The sequence below is a fragment of the Oryctolagus cuniculus genome, chromosome 2 (genome assembly GCF_964237555.1).
Source record: "Oryctolagus cuniculus chromosome 2, mOryCun1.1, whole genome shotgun sequence".
NCBI lineage: Eukaryota > Metazoa > Chordata > Mammalia > Lagomorpha > Leporidae > Oryctolagus > Oryctolagus cuniculus.
This window is the reverse complement of record NC_091433.1, coordinates 25,330,494-25,352,634: the sequence shown is the minus strand read 5'-3', so window position 1 is coordinate 25,352,634 and position 22,141 is coordinate 25,330,494. Positions and strand designations below refer to the sequence as shown.

The window sequence follows — 22,141 nt, the reverse complement described above, 5'->3', positions numbered from 1 at the left end:
GAACCTTGCCATGGCATAGAAATTGGTTATATACACCTGAACCATAAATACTCCTAGCAATTATTACACTACATTTCTTACATAATCCCTACCCAGGAAAGAAATGATATAAAAACGTCTGATAGTATTGATGACTGTGATGAAGCATTGGGTTTTGTCAAACTGCATTTATTTTTAAAAATAGATGAGATTTTATTGTTGAAATTAATATATTCAATACTTTATATTTTATCTCGATGCACAGTTAGAATCTGATACACTAGACTGGTTAGCTACCTAGCAAGAAAGCAATCTGATTGAAAAATAGCAAAATGCTGTGTTTTTCTAAAAGCAAATTAAGAGGTATAATTTGTTCATAATTCTTTGTAAAGTTTGCTGCTATGGCAAAAGTCACCTGCAAAGTCAGTGAAGAGGAAAATCACTCAGAAACCACAAGAAATGATGAGTATTGCTAGAAAAGTTAGAAGATTATCTCAATTACAATACATGGCAAGTTCCATCCATATTTTATAGAATTTTTTTTCTTTTCTACTAACATACAGTCTATTGAAGATATACCAAATGCTGCCTAAGAACTTAGGTCTGTTATCATTATTCTGCTAAAATCAAAAATCCCGTCAATAGACTTGCTGAACACGTATTCTTAACCATGGTGTTATCTTATTGCATATCAACTGGTATTTATACAGCGGAAGGAACTATAATTTCTTCTAAAAGTCTAAATTTTCAGTTATAATTTCATGGATAACTTACTTGTAGCAACTGGAGCCAAACAGAATTACATTTTATTGTAAAATGCTCAGTTTTCAAAGCTAAATACACAGTGGTAAATACATCAGTAAGCCTGAATACATTCCAGTTCCTGTTGTAATATACAGAGAGAAAGTTTTGGGGACTCAGCTTTCTCCCTCAAGATAGTGTGATAAGATAACAGAAAAATAAAACCATTAGAATCAGCATTCCATGAGGATTCTGGTCTACTGCATATCTGATAATTTTGTGGTCTCAATCAAATTTTTTTTTTATGTTAGGCCTCATCCTCCTCTTCTATAACTGTGTCAACCATGCTGACTTGTGATTTTCAGTACCCCATTAAATTGTTGGTTACAGTATGTATAGTTTACTTTGACTTATTGTATATATTTAAAGGTCAGGTCTTTTTTTTTACATTATCAATGAATCTTGTGACAAAAAACCAATGGGACCCTAGTTAGTATGCATGAATTTGCGTGTGTTTATATGTGTATGTCTGTATGTGTACAAAAAAAGAGTTTGTGATATATTCATATATGATGTGTGTACTTTTCAAATATGAGATTTGTAATTATTCAAAGATATAACGATTTTACTATATTTACCATGCTATGACTTACTTAAAATCTTCAAATTGAATTCGTACTTTTTTTTTTATCTCAGTCACTAGTTCATTTAGGGTGAGTTTAAGATAAGGTTTCACTTTCACATGTGGATTTTCATACAAATTTACATATTTACTGCATATCAAATCAGTGGTTGGTCTTTTCTTCATTTCATAGACATCCAAACATCCAGGGAACAGTGCTTTAGAATAAATCTCCCCCCTACAGATAAGGCCTACCTTCTATCAGCTTCTAGCCTCTTGCCTATGATACAGGTCAAATGTAACAGAGATCTCATCATATGCAGAGTCATCATGCTTTGTGAAAGACCCCTTGGGGGCACACGAGATAACCATATTGGAGAAATTCCACTTAAAGAATCAAAACTGGAAACTGTGGCTAACTTGTAGATGCATTTTCACTAAAATATGTACGGTGTTGCACACACGTATACAAATTGACACTCAGTCTTCTTCCTGCGTATACTCTAATAGATAATGGCAAGCCATCCATTTTCTTCCAAAATGGAAGTGGTTTGAAAAATAAATTCTACCATATCTTTTTGTTAAGTATACAGTGAATATATTGAACATATTTTGAGAAACTGAAGTGATCCTTTATTCAGCCCAATTCATCAGTTCCTTACTAAGGGAAATGGTCGGTCACTGTAGTTAATATATATTTTTTTTTCCTTGAGTATTTCAGCATCAGCCGCTGCAAATGGATTTTTAAACAAATGTTTACTCAAGCTAAATTCTTGCCAAAAATAAATTACCTCATTTTCCATTTATTAAATACAATAAAAATTTTACGTGCAAGTGCATTATCTAAATAGCAGCATGTCAAGGATGGGCTCAACAAGACTTGAGAATAATACATAAACTAGTAACTGTTCTATTATATTGGGTATCAATGTTTTGGAATTCTGTGTTTTAAGGAAACTTAAAAATACTTGCCAAAAAATAAAAACAGTGGAGATTTTAAAATAAATAGACAAATAAAATGCAGTTTCCTTTATTTTACAAATCTAAAGCACAGTTATTCTTCTAAGTTCCAAAACTTTAAGAAGCATAAAGACAAGTTCTCCATGCAAAGGAAAGTATGAAATAGAAAGGTGGCTCTTATTCTCAATAATGCCATTGATGATACCCATTTTGCTCAGCTAAACACATTACTTAATTGAGACAGAAAGCTTTTGTTTGAATTGCAAAGGTATGAACTAGGAAAAACTGGGCTTCCTCTTCAGTTTTCTGATGTGTGAATTTCAGAAATAATTCCAGCAACTCTGTAACACCCAGCTCCCAGTGGGCCAAACAGTAACCATAGAAGGTTGATTTGAATTTCACTAGAGTCTATGAATACAATCCAAGGTGTGGGGGTGGGGGGGTGAGTATTACTTACAAACTATCATTTCTACAAAGCTGCTTAAGTTATTATAGTGTAACCACTAACGCCACTTAGGAGACACACTTCAAAAATGTCTGACTCTCAGGAAGATGAGAACACAGTTAAGAGGCATCACTTACACTTTATCACAAATACAGAACTATGATAAGGTAATTTGGGAAAACTATGAGTGAAATGAAGACTTAAGAGCAAACAAATCTCAGATTTTTAATGGATCCTTCCTGTAAGGAATTGAAAGGCTATAGTCCTCAAGTTATTCCTGAGAAAAATTCACTTAACAAAGGAGGAATTATAACAAAAACCTTCTTTTCTTTTTTTTTTTTAATCCAAGCTTAATCAAAGGAAATTTATTTTGGGAACTTGGTAAAAATTTAGGGTATTACATTTTACAAATAAATAGAAAACCATCTACTTATGGTCCAAACAAAAATCAGAACAAAAAGAATCCCACTTGTGTCAGATGTCTAAACAGCATGTACTTGGTAAATGGATCCCTTGTCCCTTGACAGCAATATTGAGAAGATGAAGCCTATCAATTACTATCACTAATTACATTAAGGGGAATGTGTTTCAATTGGCTTTATTTCATTTTAGGTTAACTACTTACTTGTTGTTCTAACTTTTTTTCTTTTGGATGCCTAAGACACACACATTTTCCAAAGTGACTTTTGGCAAACTGTGTGATTCATTCAAATTGCTTTGTGGATTTCTTCTTTGGGTATATGGATTTTACTCAGTTGAGAGACTGACACTATACATTAGTCTATTTATAAGCATATAGTTTTCCCTTTTAAACAGGATTCCAGCAGTCTTGATATTGGCTGTTTTAGATATTCAAGAATAGAGCTAACCTTATCTGATGAGGCAAATGAAGCTTAAGTGACAGGACAGAGCATATGAAGTGCTTGAATAAAATATCTATAAATCTGCTGCTTGATTTGTCCATTCAACAGCATAAGATTACATGACTTAGAATGAGAAATGCCACTCAGTCACAGGCCAAAAGTACTATTAAGATAATCGCTGACAAGTAAGTAAACACTGCAGAAAGAAAGATCTCATCACACTGGTTTTTTGTATTACCCTGTTTCCATTTTCAAGGGAAATTACTATAGATCTCAATGCATTTGTGGGTATTTATAACTAACCTTGGAAAAGAGCTATTGCTGGAACAGGGATTTTCCTTGTTTAAACAACTGATAAAGCATCAGAAACAAAACAAAACTTTGTTTCCCTAACTCCAGGTGAATCAACAACATGACAGATATAAACTCTCCAGCATGTCAAATTTTGGCTTGAAAGAAATAAATAATTCAAGCTCACATGCATGCAAAGGCATATTTTCAAAAGCCGCTTAATGGGATGCAGTTCAAACCTAAGTTGTCTTGGATTGCTTTTGTTATTGAATATAAAAGCATGTTAAGTCTGTCTCTCATTATCCAAATAGCTACAGTGAAGTACCATACACAGAAATTATTTCTTTAAGAAAATAATTTTAATAATTATGAAAGCAATAAGAATTACCACCTCTTTTCTATAACAACTTTAATGAGGCTAGAAAATAACTGTTTCCTTTACCTTAATTCTTCTCAGATCACACACAGCACACCCAAAACGAATCTAACAGAAAAATTATGTGACTTGACACTCATAAATATGTTTCTTGAAATGAACTCTGGCAGTTTTTAAGAAGCAAGTGTTGTTTCATCAACTGAGTTTGTTGCAGTATTAGACACAGCAGTTTACAAAGGTTTTGTTTGCTGTGTGTCAAACTTCGGTAGGTAAAAAAAGTAAACTCCCTGAGAATTATATGTCACAAGATCAAAACTTTCAACAATAAAGTTGGTATTTTCTGAAATTCCCTTCAAATAATATATATGTACATATACATATATATATACACACATATATATGTATATATATATATACACACATATGTTTGTTTCCACATTTACCCAGGGAACAACTCTGTCAAATGTTCCATATAGCACTTATATTCTCAGTATATCACAAGGAGTATCAAAATAATCTTGCACATCTGACCTAAATGACAAATGGCTGAGCAATCTATTTTTGTTTATGAACTTTTAATATCAAACATGAAGAATGAAAATGCTGGTTGCATATCATTATAGGAACCTGTTATAACTATCGTTACAGATCAAAAGTGCTAGAAATGTGGTTTTGTAAAACACTTGCATATCAGTAAATATTTCTAAACTAGCAGTCTTGTCAAAGAAGTCAACATTTCAGTATTTCAGAATTTGCACTACATTTCTGAGAAGCAGCATCTGCATATCTATGGAATCCTGAATTATGCAGAACATAGCTAAAACTTTTATGGTGTCCAATTTGCATAGATACAGCAGCAACTTTAGAATTTTTTCTCTGGATGCAATTATCCAATAATTGCCACAAAAGAAAATAATTTCAGGGTAAAAATAACCATCCAAACAATCTAAACATATTTATTTTGAAAACAGAAACTGTAGGATAAACTAGGCTGTCAAGTGCAAAGAAAAGTATAGCACACTGCTTACTCTGACTGTTTCCTTTAGTAACTTAGTGAACTTGCAAAATACACTGGCACACTTCTTGAAGTTGCCTTTGCTAAATTAATGGTGCATGAATGACTGTCACATTCCGACCCTTAAGAAAATTATGAACAGTTACTTTAAACACAGAAGATCTGTCTCATGAGATTTTTAGCCCTCTCTGGGATATTTAAAATAAATTCGAGATGCATCTTACCTGTTTGCTGTACTTGTTATTGGTTTGACAGCTATACTCAGAGCAGTGATCTGATCCAATAGAAATGTTGTCTCCTGCTCCCACAAATGTGTTGGCTGGTGGTAGATCTTGTACGGCCTGGTGTTTTTTCCCTGCAGTTGGTGACTGGGGGTGAAGCTGGACAGTAGGCAAGGGGGAACTGGATTTATAATGCCTGGCCAGGTCAGGACTGCCAGGCCCACCATTAACAGATCTGTAGCGCCCCATGCTTGGGCTGTCTGACAGCTTCTCATTGACACTATCATACCTTTGTCCATTTGGTTTAGAAGCTTCTACAGTGACAATGCTGCTGTAGAGAGGCTGCTTGGATTTTTTGTTTTTCTTGTCCTTTTTGGGCTTTTTAGATTTGTCATGCTGTTGGGGTGTAAAAAAGTCTTCGTGATCTTTTTTGCCGGCCTCATAGCCGTTTTTGCTCTTGGACCTGCAGTACCTGGCCATCACTACAATCAAGATGATCAGGATCACTGTCATAATGCCAGCAACCACCCCAATGACAATGCTGAGTCTCTGTTTGCTAATCTCATAGCTTGGGTCTCCGGCTATATCCTGGGTGAGTGGGGTGTGCAGACTTCTGGCTATCTGGGAGTCGATCACGGTGGCGTTAGAGACGCTTTCATTGACAAACACATGCACCAGCGTGGTGGTGGACTGGGAAGGTTGCCCACTGTCGTTCACTTGCACCACCAACCTGTGCAAGCCATAATGCTTCTGAGTGAGTTTGCCCACCAAGGAAACCACACCACTGGCGGAGTCAATCTCAAACAGCTTGAAGGGGTTCCCTCCCACAATGCTGTAGTTCAGGTCTGCGTTGATGCCATCATCGCTGTCTGTCGCCAGCACGGTGGCTACTACTGTCCTGACATGACTCGAAGGTGGCAGCAAAGTGTAGGAAATGTTTCTGGGCAGGGTGACTGTGGGGGCATTGTCATTTTCATCCATCACAAAGAGAGACACTGTGGCTGTGGCAGACCTAGGAGGATCTCCCCCATCCACAGCTTTCACTCTGAAAGTGTATGTGGTCTGGTGCTCCCGGTCAAAGGACATGGTGGAGTAAATGGTCCCTGTGTCGTTTTCAATAGAAAAAATGTTGCTGTTCTCCTCGATGTATAGACTCATCTCCGCGTTCCGCCCCTTGTCAGCATCCATCACAGTGACCATCCCCACCGGGCTGTTGGGCTGCAGGTTTTCTTTCACATAAAAGGTGAAGACGTCCTGCATAAACTTGGGGTCATTGTCATTCTTATCAGCCACTTGCACGATCACCGTGGTGCTGCCCTGCAGCACCGGGATGCCTTTGTCTTTGGCGTTTACTTTAAACTCATACCTGTCCGTCTGCTCGCGGTCCAGCACGGTGTTCACGAGGATGTCCCCAGAGTCGGGGTCGATGGCGAAGACCCCCAGCACGGACGAGTCCAGCGAGTAGGCGACCTCGGCGTTCTTCCCGCTGTCGGCGTCCGTGGCCAGCACCGTGGCCACCCGCTCCCCGGGGACGTTGTTTTCGGGGAAGTAGACCTCGACCACTGACTGGCCAAAGACCGGAGGGTTGTCGTTGGTGTCGCCCACCTTGACAATGAGGGAGTTGTTGCTGGAGAGGCTGGGGCTGCCAGAGTCCACCGCCACTATGACCACGTTGAACTCCCGCGTGGCCTCGTAGTCCAGCGGAGCCGAGGTGTGCAGGAAGTACTTTTTCTTGTTCTGGTCGCCCTCGCTGTCGCTGGCCGGCTTGAGCTGGAAGGGCACGTCGCCCACCACGGTGCAGGTGACCACGCCATTCTCACCCTGGTCCCGGTCGGACACCTGCACCAGTGCTATGGGGGTGTCCACCAGGACGTCCTCCGCCACGTTGGCCACCCCGTCCTTGAGCGGGATGCGCCCGATCTTGCGGATCTCGATGGACGGCACGTTGTCGTTCTCGTCTTTGATGTTGAGGACGACGGTGGCCTTGTCGGTCTTGGGGGGCTGCCCGCGGTCGCGGGCCATGACCGTGAAGCGCAGCTGGTTCACCTCCTCGCGGTCGATGCGGTGCAGCACGCTGAGCCAGCCGGACGTCTCGTCGAGGCGCAGCAGCCGCCTCACGGACTCGGTGGCGGCCCCGAACACGTACTCGATCTGCCCGTTGACCCCCACGTCCAGGTCGGCGGCGCGCAGCTGCAGGATGGGCGTCCCCGGGGCGCTGTTCTCGGCCAGGTCGGCCTCGTACACGCTCTTCTCGAAGCGGGGGCTGTTGTCATTCACGTCGGTGATGAGCACCCGCAAGATGGCCTGAGAGGACCGCGGCGGGTCGCCGCCGTCGCGCACCCTCAGGGTCAGCTCGTAGGAGTCGCGCTGCTCGCGGTCCAGCGCCCCCTTGACGATCAGCTGCGGCTGCTTCTCGCCGTCAGGGGTGTCCGCCACCTGCAGCTCGAACACGCTGCTGCGGCCGCCGGGGCTCGTCCCGCCGCCGGCCTCCGGCGCGTCCAGCCGCCGCTTGGAGCCGCCGGGGCCGCCGCCACTCGCGCCGTTCCCGCCGCCCCCGGGGTAGGGGGCGCTGTCGGCCGCCCCAGCGCGCCGGCCCTCGCCGCCGCCGCCGCCGCCGCCGCCCCCGGGCTCCTGCAGCAGCTCGTAGCGTTCAATGCCGTTGCGGCCGAAGTCGCGATCGGTGGCGGTGGGCAGCAGGTACAGAGTGCCCACCGCCCGGTTCTCCTCCACCGTGAGCGTGAGCACGGGCGACGGGAAGGTGGGCGTGTTGTCGTTGATGTCGAGCACGATGACCCGACCCTCAAACAAGTCCACCCAGCTCTGCGAGGGCCCGATCACCGACACCTCGAAGTCCAGGAAGCACTCGTTCTCGTCGAAGATCATCTGACACTGGGGCAGCTTCTCCCGGTCTATGCGCCGCTCGCTCGTGCTCAGCTCGCCCGTGATGTTGTCGATCTTCAGGTACTCGGAGCCCGACTCCAGGCTGAAAGTCACCTCCCCGGAGCCGGTCACGATGCCCAGGTCCGAGGCGACGTTGCCGATGCGGACGTCCGCGGGGCCCTCCTCGGCCAGCCGGTACCGTAGGAGCTGCTTGGCGGCCGCCAGGCTGAGCCAGAGCGGCAGGAGGAGGCAGCAGCCCAGGCACCCGCCGCGCGCCCATCCCGCGGTCCGCATCCTCAGCATCTTCTCCTGCTGCTGCTGCTACTGCTCCTTCTAACCACAGCGCCCTCGGCGCCCCCTCCTCCGAGGCCGGCCGCCGGCCCTCCCCCGAGGGGCGACAGGCAGGCGAGGGAGGGGGCGGGAGCGGCGTGCGGAGTCGGCCGGTGGGATGGGTAGGGTGGGTGTTGCGGGGCAGGGGGTGGGGAGCGTCCACAGAACCCTCTTCTTTTTTTTTTTCTTCTTTTTTTTCCTCCTGCTTTTTCCGAAAGTTATTGTTTCATAATTCATGCAATGGGTGCTAATCGCCCACTCGCCGGCCGCCTTCGGTCGCAGTACTCACAGTTCACGGGACACTGCGCGCCGCGGGCTCGGGGTCCCCCCCGCACCACCCCACAGTCATCCCCGCCGCGGGCGGAGGATCCCAGGCTCTCGTCCCCGGCTCTGTCGGAAGGTGGCCAGAACGGCTCGGTGGAGCCAGGAGGCTGCGGGGAGCGAGCCTGCAGCCTCCCCCGCCGGCCAGCCCCGCGGCTCCTTGCTGAAGCTGCTCCAGGAGTTGAGTCCAACGCACGTTCCAGCCACTGCTCCGGCTCCGGCTGCCCAGGCGAACGTGAGTCGCTTCCCGCACGAGGCGCGGGGGGCCGGCAACAAGCCGGTCTCAACTCCCGACTCTGCTCAGGCAGCGGGCGAGGGGGGGAGCCGGTTAACAGCTCGGGGATGAAAAAAAAAAAATCCGCGGCAGGTCGCTTTGGGCACGGTGCAGTGGAGACAAGTCGCGTCACAGCGCGGTCCGCGTCCGGGTCCCCCCGGCGCGCCAGAGAGCAGCCCGAGCCATCTTCAGAGAAGCCGGGAGAGTCAGTCCCTTCTCACCCCCGCCCCGAGAGCTCGGGTGTCTCTCGCTCTCTCTCTCTGTTTTTTTCTTAACAACTCTGCGCAAGGTCATTAGTCACGAAGCCGCCGCCTGAAACCGCAGCAGCCGTTCGCCCGCGGGGCCGTGGGCTGAGCCGTGCGCACCGCGCGGTGCCCAAGTTTGGGTTCGCAGCCGCAGAGTCCGTGCCTTCCCTCACCTGCATTCGGCCCGCAAGTCAGAGCGGTCGGCTCTGCAGCGCGGTGCGCGATTCAGGGAGGAGATTGCAGCCTCTCTCTCCCCGCTCTCTCTCGATCCCTCCCCTCCCTCCCTCCCTGCCTCCCTCCCCGTCTCCTCCTCTCCTCCCTCTCTCTCTCTCTCCTCCCTTTCCCCCTCTCCTACTCGCTCTCCGGCACGCTCGCTCTCCTCGCTCGCGGTCCCAACGCAGACAACTCTAGCTGAACTTGATCCCTTTTGCAGTTCAAAGGTGAGCAAACCAGGCTCCCTGCACAGGCGGCGTGGGCCAGGCGAAAGCGCACGGTCCGGCTCCCCCAGCGGCAATTAACAAAGGTGCCCAATTCTGTCCGGATTTCCGAAGAAAAGCCAAAGGCTTCGGGGCGGGGGTGGCGGCGGAGGTGGAGTCAGAGACAGCTGCCAAGTAGCTTTAAAAAAAAAATAAAAAGAAAGAAAGAAAGAAAAAATCAGTTTGCCAAGGGGGAGAGAAAGTGCCAGTCGGCGGTCGCCTCGGAAGTGCCCTGGCACGGCGGGCGAATTCCGCAGTTGTCTCGTCCCTCGGTGCGTCTGGGAGAGTCTGGTGCGGGCGCTCCCGCCGCCTCTCCGGCTGCCGCGGCTCGCAGACGCGGAACCGCAAGTAGGAAGCTCCCGCTTGCTCCCTGCCAGCCAGGACCAAAAAAAAAAAAAAAAAAAAAAAAAAAACCGCAAGTTTGCCCAAAGTGGTGGCGGCTGTCGCTGGGATGCCGCTTGTCCCCGACTCCGGCTTTTCCCTGGCGCTGCGGCGGCGGTCGGCGCCGAGCCGCCGAAACTACACACTCGCAGTGAGCAGGGGAGGAGGGCCCAGGCACGGGAGGCGGGCGCGAGCACCAGCCAGCCGCTGCCTCCGCTCGGGGGCCGCCCCGAGAGCGCCCAATCTCAGCCTCAGCCCGGGCCCCCCCCTCGCCCCAGCGGGGGCCAGCCGCCGTCCTCTCTGCTCTGCCTCCCTCGGGCTGCTAAATTTCCTCCTCCTCGGACTAACGCGCGGCGCGTGAGTGAGAGCTCTGGGTGCTGGGATCCCTTTCCCCTTGATGCTCTCCTCCCAGCCGCCGCGAAAGTGTCTCGGTTTTGCTTAGGGCATTACCGGTGGGTTGGGGAACGCGAGTGAAACCAACAAGCCACCGCGCTGGTGTTGTTGACGGGCTGCAGCACTGAAAGAGACCATCGAACTCCGGAGAGGGCGGGAGAGGGGTCCTTTTTCGGGGTGGGGGGGAGGAGCCTGGACTTCGGAGAGCTGAGATGGGGCGGGGGTGGGGAGGATGCCCGTCTTTGTTTAAATGCTTGGCATTCCTGTCATCGTGCTTGCCTTTGGGTGGGTGGGTGGGTGGGTGGGGGGATAGATGGTGCGCGCGCGCGCGCTCGGGGAATAAACACATGTTAGAAGCCTCGGTATTATTTTCTGAGCTGAAATCTGCAGCCTTTAGTAACTAGCAAAGTGTAGCGTCACCTACCTGGATACGAGGGAAATAAACTTAAATGGCAACTTTGTGTACCGAAGTGTCCCTGGCTCCTTTTCTCTCCTTTTTGACTTTGTGCCACCAGCTCGTCTCTGCTCTTCCCACCCCCTGTCCCCCACGCGAGGCTTCCCCCGTTTTCCATCGCGACCATCGCAGACCCCGCCTCATCGGATCTAAAGTCAAGCTGTGCTTTGGGAATGAGGGTGGCTGTTAAGCCAAGGGGGCCTCGCCAGGATTAAGGTCGAGGCGGACTGGACGCATCTGGAGAGGAGAATCCTTGGCATCTCAAAGGAGAAAAGGGGGCTGGTGCTGGGATCTGGTGGGTCATTAGCTCTTCTGCCCAATCCACATGCATTTAGGGGCCTCCCCCTTCAAGGGGGAAAAGGAAACCGGTTCAGTGTGGAGTGAGGAGGCGGAATGATTTAAACAAGACAAACACCAGGAAAGTCTACGAGCAGATGAAGCGCGCGGAGCAGGGGCGAGGGGGCCCGGGGGCCGGCGGCAGATTCCCAAGCTCTGCCCGTCCGGGATCGTGGAAACGCGGAGGAGGGAAGTGTGTGTGTGTGTGTGTGTGTGTGTGTGTAGTGCGCCAGGCAGCTGGCGAGTGTTTCCCAGTCTGCTACAGCAGTCGCACTCCGGGGGTGGCGGCTCCTCCTCCGGGGCTCGGGCCGGGAAGCCGGCCTTCCCCGTAACCCTCGCGCGGCCGCCCCCCGAGCCGCTCAGTTCGGTATCTGCAGCATCAGCGAGAAAAGCCCGGCGCGCAGGCTCAGTGCGCACCGCCGCAGTCTCCAGCCGGGGGCGGGGGCGGGAGCCGCAGCGCCAAGGCGGCCGGCTAAGTGGCAGGAACTCCGGAGCTCCCCTACGCGGTGCAGCAACACGGGTTTATCCCAGGGCCCGTCTCCCGCCCCTCCGCCCCGACCTCGATTCCTCCTTTCCGCCGGCCCGAAGTCAAAGGCGGTCGCCGGCGCCGTGCATTCCGACGCGCGGCAATATGGTGCAATGCACTCAACAGCCTTCGCCGCCTTTACTAAGATTTTGCAAACTTCAGGCAGCCGTGCGGGCAGCGACGTTGTGCACTCCTGCGTCCCCTCCAGACGGTGAACTTGAACGAGCCCCTCCGCGTCTCTGGGCCTCTGCCCGCCGCTCGGGCGCGCACCGGCCAGGCGCACACTTGATAGGCGGCTTCCCCTCCCCGCCCCCGGAGCGGAGCGCTGCCCACGTCTTCCCGGGTGACCAGGGGGTGCGGCCCGTCCTCACAGTGCAGCGGCTTCCTCTGCGAGCGGGAGGTAGCCTCCGGCCCGCCCTCCCCACCGTCTTCCCCACCAGCTCCGCCGCGGAGCCAAGCCAGCGTGGGAAATGGGCCCGACGTGCGCTGCATGGAGAGCAGCGCGGCCAGACAGCCGGGACCGTGCAGCCTCCCGGCTTTGCGCCCTCCCCCGCCTCCGACCTTTCCGCAGGAGCAGCCAAGTGGCGGCGCGGTTCTTGGCGTGAGGGAAGCAACGGAACAGCCGGGGTGGGGTGCGGGGCAGGGGGCGGCTGCCCGCAGGGAGCCCCCTGGCCCTCTTCCGCCCCCTGTCTGGAGCGGCTGGCACTCCCCCTGCAAGCCTCCCGGCAGCGCGGAGGATGAATGGAGGCGAGAAGCCTTTCCCCCACCCCCGCCCCGTTTCCGCAGTCTTAGTGTCACAAGTGCTCAGCAATTTCATTAAAAGGAACCGGGGGACTTAATCCCTCCCTGGGACCAGACCTCACCCAGGGAGTATGATATCCGGCTTCGCTCCCACCCACCATCCCCGCCCGGCTTTCAGACCCGAGGCGGGTCTGAGAGGAAAGGGTTCAGGAGGAAATGGGATCGAAAGTATAACCGGCTGCCATAAATTAAAGCGCCTGCTGCTCCCGCTGCTCCTGCTGCTGCTGCTGCTTCGGCCGCGGCCCAGACCGAGCGGAGAGCGCGCGAGCAGCGCCCTGCAGCCTGCACCGAGTGCTAGGACGTCATCGCATGCAGAAAGCAAAGCGTTCGAGGCAATGTTGAGGCTTTCTGCTTATTCTTTGCTGTCTCCCCCTCGCCCCCTTAAAGGACAATCAGCAATGTCCCTTTAGACCCAAGTACAAACACGAAATTGAAGCGTAATGCTCTCTTGTTCTAATAGCCATCTGATGGAAGCTTGGCCAGTGATTCTTTTTTTTTTTTTTTTTTTTTTTCTGTGACACATATCAAACCTTGAAGTTAGAATATTCGGTAGTTATTCTTTAACTTTTTCTCTTGAAAATTTACCTAGTAGCCTCTCCTGCTGCAGACTGCAGTTAAGAAACGTCAGTGCCTGGGCTGAAAAACAGCATTCAGAGTCCGTGGAGTGTAGTTGCAACCCCCAGAAAAGGACGCGGAAGTCAGAGAGAAAGTTTACGGGTAAGAATACCAAGAAGGAGGTGCCGGAGATTGGATCTCGGGGGACTGTCGTTTATAATGGACGCTGTGTTCACACTCGTACGAGAAAGAAGGTTAAATACAGTAAACGTGATAGCCAGTTCTGCAAAGGGGGAAAAAAAAGCAGTTTGACTGAAAGGGAGAAAGTGACTCAAGAACGCCACCAAGGGACAAGCAAAAGAAAGGACACCCTGCATCGCCAAATCAATTGACCTTTCATCGTTGTGAGGTTTTCCACATCTTAGCCATGTATAGACATGTTTGGAAATTGGAGGCCTCTTAGGATCAAATATTCCTCAGGCAACTTTTGGTAGATATTATGCCTCAGTCTTCTAAGTTCTCAGTGATGGGTGTCTTTAAACATAGGTTATTTTCAAAGAGTAAATATGACAATGCATAACTAGTGTCTAACAATAAGTGTAAGCCTAATCCATGGGGTTGTGAGAAACTCTAGACGTATTACGCTGTTTTAAGTACATGATTGTAGTATTAAACTGTGTAGTAGACTGAAATGGCTAAATTATTCATTGCAATAACAGCCTTTTGGAGGGACATTAAAACTCAGCAGCTTAAATAAGGAAACCACAGATTTCCTTTTAAGCAGGTAATAACTGCTTGCATCAGTGGTTATTTAATTCGTCTCTAGCCAAGAAATAGAAAAAGTTGTTCTATTTAGATAATGAAATCATGTATACAAAACTATATATTACAATATATCAATAAAAAAGACCGCAAGTTGGAAACCAAACAAAATTGACTCATACTACCTATTTGGTAACTATAAAACATTTTCACAAGGCTAGTATAAAAATCTTGTTTATAAAGAAAAGAAACTTTTGAAAATAAATTTTTAGTGTTTCTCTATTAACTAATAGACTGTTTGGTTTTCATATTTCAATAGAGTGTTTTAGGTTTTAAAATAACACTTGACAGAAATGACGTTCACTTTAAATAATTGACAGTTCATTTTTTTCTCAATTTCTGAAGTTTGAATGCCAAAACATATGTAATATTGCACGGATTTGCAGTTATTGCCACATATATAGAAATCTCATCAGTTAGTAAAACTGACAAATTGTCTTCTATTTACAAGATAATTAGTTTATGGATTCTTTTCAACTTCACATTAATTTTCATATATCCTCAAGAAATCTATGCTTAGTAAAAACAGTATTTTGTAAAATCTAATTGAGTTTTTGGGAAAAGACAACTAGTCAAAAGCAACATCCCTATTATTTGGGTTCATCTAAGCCTGCTCCCCTTTCACTATCAATGATAAAACTGGGCATGCCAATACCTCTGCAGCACGAACTTGAGACATTTGGCATGTCTTCACTATCGTGGCACAGCATGTCAAATACTGCTATGAATAATGAACCCTCAGTGAGATGATATGCATGTTAGGGTTTCTGGGGAAAAAAATCTCATTATAATGGCTTGTGTGGATATAATACTCAAATAAGTGACTTGCTTGTACTAAGAATAGTTGAAAATCAAGGATCAGCTTTACGTTTTAGTCCCTATGTAGATCTGCGCTAACAAGATCACTTCATATGTTAATAGCCAATATTCTATGGTACAAAACTATACTCAAGCAAATTTGACCAATTTTATTTAGAAATACATAATTTAACAAGTTTCTAGGGTGGGAAATACAAAAAAAATTAGCTGGCTATACAGCAGCAATGAATTTTCCACTCGGCGATGCTGATCTTTATGTGGTAGTCATGGAGAACTTTTCTCCCGTATTTCTGGTTTGGACTCTTGAGCTGTGGCAGGATTGACCTTCTTGGCCCCCTGGTGGTTAGATGAAGCTATTGTCTAGTCCTGGACTGAGTAAAGAGGAGGACTATTCAGGTCTCTGTGAGTCAAATTGGCTATTTTTTATTTAAAAAAATTATTTATGCTTGAAAGGCAGAGTTACAGAGTGAGAGAGAGGGAGAGAGAGAGCGTCTACCCACTGGTTCACTCCCCAAATGACTGTGACAGTCAGGTGGGCTGGGTGAAGTCAGGACCTCAGAACACCATCAGAGTCTCCCACTTGGGAGACTCAAGGACTTGGACCATCTTTCGCTGCTTTCCCGGGTACATTAGCAGGGAGCTGGATCCTGAGTGGATGGGATACCAGTGTGGCAGGTAGCAACCATAACACCAGCCTCTCAAATTGGCTGAAGATTACTAGAGAACTGCTGACTAACATGGACTTTAAAATTAACCAAGGAAAGCTAAATTAAAGGCTTATCAATGTATACAATGTGAGTTTCAGGTATACATCTCTATAAGTTAGCAAATGTGATATTCAGCCTCAGATAGAAATACAACTCCACTGGCATGACAAATTATTCATACAGCTACATAAATTTTTATCTCGTGATTTTTAGCATTAACAAACATGTTTTAGTTTAGTTTATAATTATTTTTACTAGTATCTGCTGTAGAAGTTAGCTGTTTGAGCAAGAGTTTTGATAAAAATGAGTTAGAAAAGTGAAATAATTCCCTGTATTTATGGTCCTTGTTTATTTTGTGTGTGGAACTGATTCTCAGTGTTTATTAAGAGGTCAGTATAAATACATTATGAAGATAGAAATATTAACTTTTAATTTGGAAAACGTATGTATAAAATATGAAGCGCTTAGATGCATGATTGAACTAACAACAGTGATTAGTAACAGTATATATCAACAGCACACATGTAAATTCTGTACTGACTGAAATGTTTGCTAGATCCTTGTTTCTGAGAGTTTCCCTCTCTCTGCAGATGTTAGCAGATTGTGTCTGCTTTTTCACAGGGAAGAAATGCTATCAGGCCTTTCCTTTTTAGTGATATTTAATAGAAAGGTTCCCTTTCATGTAACAAACAGGAGATGCTGCTTCTATCTTCCTTATAAATGATATTTATTTAAAATACAGGAGGGAGAGCAAGAGCAAAACATGGTGAACTTAAAAAGGTATCACTGAAACTGAAACAGTGCCCCTATTTCTGTTTTAGTTTCCTCTATAAAGTAGTCTTTTACAAAGGTCTATAAACCAATACAGCCTTCAAGTAGCAAGTTACTCTCCATAGGTGTATATTGCCATTGTTTGCAGTTCCTGAATTGCTCTCCAGGGCAGACTTACTGTGATGGTAATGAGGCTTCAGCTTTTTAGGGCCTCTCACTTGCAGCAGCCTCCCTAAGATCTGGAGATGGTGGTGGTAGTGCGGCGGGGCTGCGGGTGCTTTTGCACAGTCATACGTGTTTAGTGAGCGTTTTTATCATAGTAAGATAAGAATATGATTTTCTTCCATTCCACCTTCCTCTTTTCACCCTTGTTGTTTAACTGGCGCTAGAGAAATCACAGGCATTTTGGGAATCCAGCTAAAGGAAAGTTGAGGTAAGGATACATTTAATTTGTGTGTGATAAGGTGTGTGCCTGTGAGTTCACACTAGCTTTCAACCACAATAAAATCCTTGCAAGCCCTTATCGTGTAGATTGCCTTCCCAGAACCTTCCCAGCATCGACTTGGCCAGCTTGCCCCATTGGGTGGCCCAAAGGTGCTGTGCCAGAGGTTTGTTCCGATGGCAAAGACTGGGATGTGTGGCGTCACAGGCTAGTCTACAAGAGGTTGTTCCAGTCATTAGCCTTCTAAAACTCGAAGTGAAGAACGTGCATGTTTCTCATCAGTGCTGCAAGTGTTCAGACTATGCCACCGTGGCCTAAGGAATATTTTGAATTGCTCCTATTTCAGAATCAGCAACTGCAGGAAAAGGCTTTTGCTGAACAGCCCTTATCGTAAAAGGAAAGCCTCCCCAAATAATTCAGCTGTCGTAGATCTCTTCCCTAGAGTTTCACAGCCAGGGAAGAGGACGCTTATCACCAAAGCCAAGAAGTCAGCACAGACAGCATCTGGATAAGATAAACAGACACTGTCATAAAACTGTCATGTCTTCCAATTATTCTCCTTTGGATGTATGGAATTTTCCTATTATTTGTTCCCTGCAATGAGTCATTTTGCCTCCTCCATCACCTTTTAAGTTATATTTTGAGTTATATTTCTTTGTCAACGTCTATGCATACATACACAAATGTTTTTTCTCTATAGCTTGTCTTTTGTTAATTTGACTTGCACTCTCCCAAGACCTGCACAGAAGAGGGTTGAGAAAAACTTTTCCTTTTAGACAATGTTTAATCGGAGCAGAAATGCTTTCTTCTTAGGAATTACTTGATAAGACATCAGATATTCTTTAACACAGTATTCTTTTGAGGATTTTTTTTAAATAGAAATTGTGCAACTACAAAATTTATCAGAATCCCTGCATATGTGTGTACAAATAGTTGAACCAGAAACAGAATCTTTGTGTATGTAGTTAGACGGTTTTGTCTCAGTGTGTTGAAATCATCACATCTGACACATCTTTTCCTGACACACTCAATATCCACCAATGCAGTAAAGACAGCCTAAGTAAACAAAGATTTCAGTGACAAAACTCATGCAACTCCCAGTCAATAAGTCAAAGTACATTGTGTCATCGCAATTATGAAGCTGAATACATGCAATAACATTTTAAGAGCCCATTTTAGTTATTCTATGTCTTAACTTTAGATTAATTCTACATATCTTTTTTAGAAGAATTAGTTATACCACAATTCAAAAAGGAAGTATTATAGAAGTATAATTACAGAAGTATAATAAAGAATTAATGAATTTGAGGGTAACTTTATGATACATTCTTTATTTGTCAGATATTTAAAAGGTGGAATTTCTTGTATAACTTTAAATAGGTATTTATCTTCCAGTTATGGTTATATCATATTTTGTATTTATTTCCTCAATGAAGGCCACCCACCCAGATTATGTAAACTTCAGGCCTTATAAATCTGTAATAATTAAGAGTGTATCTTATGAAGAGTAGCTATCAGGAATAAAATGTGAATAGTCATAAAATACATACTCAGTTTTTACATAATAAAATTTATAGGTGAATACTGCTCACTGATAGTTTCCTAGGAACAATAAACATATTGATACAAGAAATATTTTTGGACAAGATGTTTGGGTTTAGGACTAACACAGCAATATAATGGGAGAGATTTGGGCAAAGTATCTGGAATCAGAAACTGGTTTTGAATTACGGAGCTTCCACTTTGTCCATTTGTAATATTGATTACTGCTTAATCTCTCTGACTCTTGGCTTTTATCAATTAATTCAATTTATCCAGCATGTATTTATATTCTGTATTGTTATCAGAACCTGTGTTAGTTGGGACTTATCTTCAAAAGTTCATATTTTAATTCTGTCTATAACATGAGAATAATAAGCCACCTTTTAAATTGTCATGAGTAGTAATTAAGATAACTTTAGGAGAACACCCACCACTGGCTTGAACATGTAAAATTCTTAATAGAAGTTAGTTCTTTTCTATTCCTTTTAATCTCTTCTAAGGATTTGGAGTTAAAGTCCTCCATTTTTTCAGAATCTTCATTTTGTTTTTATACTTTTTATAGTTTAGAACATTGACATTGTTCTCATTTATTTCAGAGGTGGGTAGGCCAGTTATAGCCTGCAGGTCAAAGATGGCTTTTGTTTTGATTTTCTGTGGCCCCTGAACTATGGACTTTTTTTTTTTTGTACTTTTAAAGGATTGTTAAACAATCCAGAATATGGGACAGGGATAGTATTTGGTCCACAAAATGCAAGATATTTACAATCTAACACTTAAGAAAAAATCTTTCAGACATGATTTTTAGAATACTGACTTCACAAGTATTTTGACAATGCTGAAAAATAGAGCATTTCAAGGTACCCATGACAAAGGAACCAATGCAACATGCAAGCACATGAGTGTGACCTATGTTGATACTGCATATGCGGTTCTCCAGATGCATAAAGTTCTCAGGATACCTCATGTTAAATTACATAATCCATGTACATATTAATATGCTGCTTTCATGGTCTTAGACTATTCCTGAGAAGTACTAAATATGGCCATTTCTTCCTCTGAACAATTGATTCCTTGTCCCTTCTCCTTCAATCAGAGCAGATTGTGATAAGAATGGAATCCTGTGGCAGTAACACTGGGCCAGTTCCCATCCGTCAGAATACTCTCTCTGGAAACCCTGAACAGCCACCTATGAAGTTCAGTTACCTAGTGACCACCAATGTTGGAAAGGAGTCATATGTAGACAATGCAGGTGAGCCTCAGCAGAGCTGTACCTTCCAGTTATCGCTTCCCTTCCAGTTATTGCTTCCCTGGTGCCAAACATGAGTCCAGCTGTTTCTGAAACCTCCAGACCAGGTCACCTGACAATGACAACCGAGTGCCACTGGGTGATCTCAACTGATACTGCCTGGAGTCAACTGCTCATCCAGCTGATGCCTGCCCAAATTCATGACCCATAAAATAAGAGTAAGATTGTGTTCTTTGTTACAGGTATTATGTGCTGCAGGTTTTCAGGGCGGTTTGTTAACAATAGCCTATTGGAATATGGATATACTGTTGGCTAATTTAATGGATTCTGAATGTCATTACTGTATCTAATAACAATAATTGTTACCAGATTGTGTCTCCTTTGAACGCCAGACACTATTCTCCAAACATTTCATAAGGGTATCATTTCATCTTTGAAGATTATCCTTTAATAGCCCTATGAAGTAATTAGATTATGGAGATTATTTTCTACATAGCACAGAAGAAGACATTGAAACTTAAGGAGATTAAGTAATAAAGTCGTGTCACAGCCACTAAATGACTGAGTCTGGGGACCCAGCTCAATTCTTTCATATTGGAAAACCCTTGATCTGATTTATGACCAATAGCACCTCACATTATAACGGGAAACTGGGCTAATTAGTGTATGAAGTTTTACCCATTAGTGTACAGACCAAACATCATCCTTATTTATATTACTTTAATTCATCTTTCATACTTTTCTTCATGAAAATCTGTCTTCAGCATAACTCATTTGAACTGACTATATTCAGTTCTCTTGATGAAACTATAGAATAGGGTTGTATTTAAATGAATGTATCTCCTTTATGTCAACTGAAAGCAAACATGTCACTTGCTCCTAACTTTCAAAGTCACTCTATTTAATTCAAAATGATTTGAAGGAAATATTCAATTCAAGGAAATTTTTTTCCAAAGGTGATCCTCAATCAATTTATGGAAAAATCTCTTTCACTGATATTTCACTCCTACTTCACTCTTGGGTTTACTTCTGTGATCCAGGACATGGCAACAGTGTTATACTGAGTACTCTTCAGAAAGAAGTGTTCTTTAAGAGGGTTATGAATTATAAGTTTTGTCTGTAGAATACCATTCTTAATAATGATAATAGAAATTAAAAATTAAATAATAATCAAATAATAATGGCATAGCAGTTGCAAATAGAAATTTCAATGGAAAAATTTATATCTTGAGCATTATGATATGCAGGTGCTATTCTAAGTTTTTTACACATATTAAATTATTTAGTAAAGAATGCAGTAGAGTCATATTCATTAGGCCTCAGGTTTGCTTATACTTCTCTATTTTTTTTTAAAAAGATTCATTTATTTCTTTGAAAGGCAGAGTTACAGAGGCAAAGAAAGATGTCTTCCATCCACTAATTCACTCCTCAAATGACCACAATGGCCGGAACTGGATCCATATGAAATCAGGAGCCAGGAGCTTCTTCCAGTCTCCCATGTGGGTGTAGAGGACTTGGGCCCATCTTCCACTGTTTTCCCAGGCTATTAGCAGAGAGCTGGATTGAAAGTGGAGCAGCCGGGACTTGAACTGGCACCCTTATGGGATGTCAGCCTGGCAGGCGATGGCTTGACTCGCTATGCCACAGTGTCAGCCCCATACCTCTCTCTTTTTTGGCTTCCTTTTGACCTTTCTTTGTCTTATGGATTTGACCTTCTTTATGTGTCTGAAGGATAGCCAAGTGATGTGACAAGAATGGCACTCTACTGGAACCTAGGGATGCTTCTTTATGAGTGATCTGAATTTCTGTTAGCCATTGTTCATTATTCAGTGCACATTCCTAACGATGTTCAAGTATTAGCATGGAATCTAGTTTCATGAAATCCACAAGTTGAGGCAGGCAAGTGAATGGCTCAGAAATGTCCGTCTCTTCTTGGTAGAAGCATGTAGGACCTAGCATGTGATTTTCCACCATTTATTCATTAACATGTGTATTATTAGGCTTCTCTAGAGAACTGAACCAACAGAAGACAACAGGTAGATGACAGCTAGCTAGCTGGATACAGGATTAAATCACATGATACAGAGGCTGAGAGATTCCATGGTCTGCAGTTGGTGAAATGGAGACTCAGGAGAACTGATTTGTAATTCCAGTTGAAATCTTTTTTGGTTTTAAGGATTTATTTATTTCAAAGGCACGAAGACAAAAGGAGATAGAGAGAAAGGGAGAAAACTTCCATCTGCTGATTCACTCCCCAAATGCCCTCAATAGCCAGGGTTAGGCCAAGCCAAAGCCAGACACAGGGAA

The 22,141-nt window shown here is 45.0% G+C and overlaps 2 protein-coding genes across 18 annotated transcripts in view; one reads left to right on the top strand and one right to left on the bottom strand.

The window, feature by feature from the left end:
• The window catches only part of PCDH7 (protocadherin 7), a 434,348-nt gene extending 425,652 nt beyond the window's left edge, over window positions 1-8,696 (bottom strand). For all 17 annotated transcript variants that reach the window (XR_011386851.1, XM_070069611.1, XM_070069609.1 and 14 more), the window contains exon 1: window positions 5,517-8,696. Coding sequence is in view for 16 of the 17 variants with exons in the window: in XM_070069611.1 (XP_069925712.1) it covers window positions 5,517-8,696 (3,180 nt within the window). In the remaining variant the exon portion in view is untranslated. The remainder of the gene's footprint in view (window positions 1-5,516) is intronic.
• Window positions 8,697-10,983: 2,287 nt separating this feature from the next.
• LOC127485965 (uncharacterized) overlaps window positions 10,984-22,141 on the top strand; it is a 28,811-nt gene continuing 17,653 nt past the window's right edge. Inside the window, exons 1-2 of the mRNA XM_070069620.1 lie at window positions 10,984-13,647; window positions 19,682-19,837. Of these exons, the coding sequence (XP_069925721.1) occupies window positions 12,235-12,870 (636 nt within the window). The 5' untranslated portion in view covers window positions 10,984-12,234 and the 3' untranslated portion in view covers window positions 12,871-13,647; window positions 19,682-19,837. The remainder of the gene's footprint in view (window positions 13,648-19,681; window positions 19,838-22,141) is intronic.